We start from the raw sequence: 3,260 nt of genomic DNA on the forward strand, positions 1-3,260 counted from the left end.
GTGTATACCTCTTACTCCTACATAAAACAGACCTGTATGTGATATCATGTACGTGTATACCTCTTACTCCTACATAAAACAGAGCTGTATGTGATATCATGTCCTACTATGTAACAGTACAGATGCATGATGTGTGTGTATTAGGAAGTCTGTGATGTAGACATACTAGTATGCTCTACCCTAATGTAACAATAGAACCATGATAATCAATATCTTTCCAAGTACTCCTTTTATATATTCACAACTCTGTAATTTTAACATTACATACCTTGGTTTGACATATAATAAACAGATTCTCAAACTCTTCCCCATTCCATTTGATTTGAAGCTAGTTAAAATTTGTTTCATCAAATTGTATGTGATATTGTATGTGATTTGAACTTGTTTTGGATCCTTTATAGGTGTATATGATGTCTTGGTGCTGGCAAAAGATAAAGTCCTAGTGTCCATGACAATAACCAAATCCTGTTATATGTTATATTTTAATATTAACATATTATTACAATAAACAAATGCATAAATGAACTGACCTGTTTCTTTTTTTTTAATTCACAACTAAAGTTAACATGTGTATTAGTCATGTTGATGTATTAGAATTACATATTGTGTATAAATTGCAGGTAAAGTAAACATTCAGATCGTCACATGTTTGCATGGATAGAAAAGTCAGACTATAGCTATAGCTACATTTTCTACAAACAAAAAGACTCTATGTATATAACCCCATGCTGAATCCTCTAAGGAAATAGTCTATAACATGCACCATTGTTTATTTACTATAGTGAATCACAGACCAAAGTTAGATATAAAATGTCCTTATCCAATGTTATGTAACTTGTATGTTAGTGAATTACTTGGAAGGCACTGGTATACATATGTGTCGAAACAAGTTCAGTAGCTTTTATTTCTAAAATTGAAATGAAATGTTCATGTAACAGCAAAACGCATTATCAATTTGTTTATTCCAAATATCATGTTTATCTCATTAAATCATTACAAACGTTATTCTTTCTGTTTTATTTGAACTTGTGTGCAAGTTCTACTGATGAGATTGTATATTACTTCCACTCCATCAGACTATTGCATTAATTTTTTTATATGAAAATTGTTATGGTATATCAATAACATTATGCGTGTCCCAAGATGTCACATCATATTTCAGTCATTGATCTACCACTGACTCGTACAAAGTCATCTGTGCTGTTAATCAGTAATTGGAGGTCAACACTAGAGGTCACTGTGGTCTGACTATACCCTGTGATATAGCAGTATTGAAACAAAAAAGCAGATTTTTTAAAATCATTTATTTACATGTTCCAGTTTTAAGATACTTAATACACTTACATCTTTTCTTAGAATTGCCTGAAGGTGTACAGTAAGTTTTCATATAAATTATATAAATCCATGAAAAAAGAAGAGAGGACTGGAGAGGAAAAGAAATTTCAATGTTTATAATTAACTGCCAAATTTAATGATGTACATATGCTTAGCACTAAATACGTCCTTCAATCCAAACTGATATACATGTAGTTATGACAACTACCGGTATCAGTACTTACTCTACACTATATCGGTAAAATGTACCGGTAGTCTTAATAACTCAATAACAAGAAATATAACGCATGCTAACAAAGAAATAAATGTACTTTTGAATTACACTGTACAGTAAATTGAATGAGATTATTTTTCTCATTTAAAGTATTTTTCAAACATTCTGTCAAAAAGATGCATATGTCCACAGACCTTAGCACTGTGTGTATGTGGTATATATATATAAATACTGATACACAGTACACTCTTTTGACCACACAGCCAGATAAACAGTAGCGAGGTTCAGGCACTTGTCTGAGGCAGAATAGAGAAATAATGTACCTTAACACACGTACAGTATTCCAGTAAAGCACATGTTACATGAACCCCTGCAGATCTAAGAAATTACCAGTAGTAAACTATTTAAAACCCTGATAAGGTTTTGATGTTCATAGATAATTCCTCAATAAAAGGGAACACAAAAGATGACTTTGTTATAACCAAGGATTTTTAATAAGTTTATTTGTAGTAATTCTAATATATTGTACTGGTTATAAGCAAGGACTTGTAATTAGTGTGATGAGGGTAAATCTGTTTCAATGCATTGGTTTTATCTGTCATAAGCAAGGGTTTGTAATCAGTGTGTTTGTCCAGAGACCTATATTTTAGTAACAAGGAAAAGCATTATTGCTAGTAGTATATGTTGTGTCAGGGGATAATTAGAGAAAGCGTAGGGGAAATGAAAATAATAATGTATAGAAGACAGATTTCTAGGAAAAATGAAACTATCCCGGTAAGATGAGCTGGGTTAGAGCAGTCGTAACAGTTCTAATTAATGTGTATATGATAGCTAAACTTGTCACTGATAACTGCACTTATAGAATCCAAATCAAGTATTCCTGGGTTTGGCATAGTCTGTCGCTTCATTCTTCAGAAGTCTTTTACAAACTATTGTTGTATGATATTGCACTTGAATTGTTGAAGATCCTATTGTAAGTCAGTTCTCCAGTTCACTTGAATTGTTGAAGATCCTATTGTATGTCAGTTCTCTAGTTCACTTGAAGATGTGGTCCACTGCCTCACACTAGAGTTCACAATGATGACAAATGAGAAATAAAAAACAGTCCAAGTTCACAATTCTACAGATGACAAATGAAGACTGCTCACAATGCCACTGTAGACGAGTAACATGGCATAATGTACCATTTCACATTGGAGGTAACATTCTGGTCAGAAATCAATGCCCTTCAGTGAACAGACAGGTATGATAAAGTCAAGGAAGGTTCAAGAGCCATTCATTTCCTGTTTGAGTGATTCCCAGCCTTTTCCTATAGCTGCATGGTAATCATCAACCTGTTCAAGACAAAGACAATCCTTTAAGAACTAAACTGTTTCCATTTCTTTCAAATGACAACTAAAAAAATCTTGATATGGCATTGTCCTTGATCAGTTGAAAGAAATGTGAAGCGCTAGTAAGATTTTAGCAATGCATTCTATAAACATGTATTACAACAAGAGGCCCATGGGCCTTAACGGTCACCTGATATATTTATACAGAGAGTTGATTTTGTTTTTAACATGAACAGAAATATTATTCAAAGTGACAAAAAACAATAAAACCACCTTATTCAATATCTAGCATACAGATTTAAGACTAAAAAGTATTTGAAACTAGCACCTCTGATTCTAAACAAGGAAAATGAAGAAATTTTAGCACACTGACTCCTTTG

General features: G+C 32.6%; 1 protein-coding gene across 1 annotated transcript in view; it reads right to left on the reverse strand.

Annotated features, from left to right (window-relative positions):
• Nucleotides 1-2,527: 2,527 nt before the first annotated feature.
• The window catches only part of LOC110450618 (kinetochore protein Nuf2-like), an 18,093-nt gene continuing 17,360 nt past the window's right edge, over nucleotides 2,528-3,260 (reverse strand). The window contains exon 12 of the mRNA XM_021498235.1: nucleotides 2,528-2,883. Coding sequence (XP_021353910.1) covers nucleotides 2,815-2,883 — 69 coding nt within the window. The 3' untranslated portion in view covers nucleotides 2,528-2,814. The remainder of the gene's footprint in view (nucleotides 2,884-3,260) is intronic.

The sequence above is a fragment of the Mizuhopecten yessoensis genome, unplaced genomic scaffold (assembly GCF_002113885.1).
Source record: "Mizuhopecten yessoensis strain PY_sf001 unplaced genomic scaffold, ASM211388v2 scaffold5369, whole genome shotgun sequence".
Classification (NCBI taxonomy): domain Eukaryota; kingdom Metazoa; phylum Mollusca; class Bivalvia; order Pectinida; family Pectinidae; genus Mizuhopecten; species Mizuhopecten yessoensis.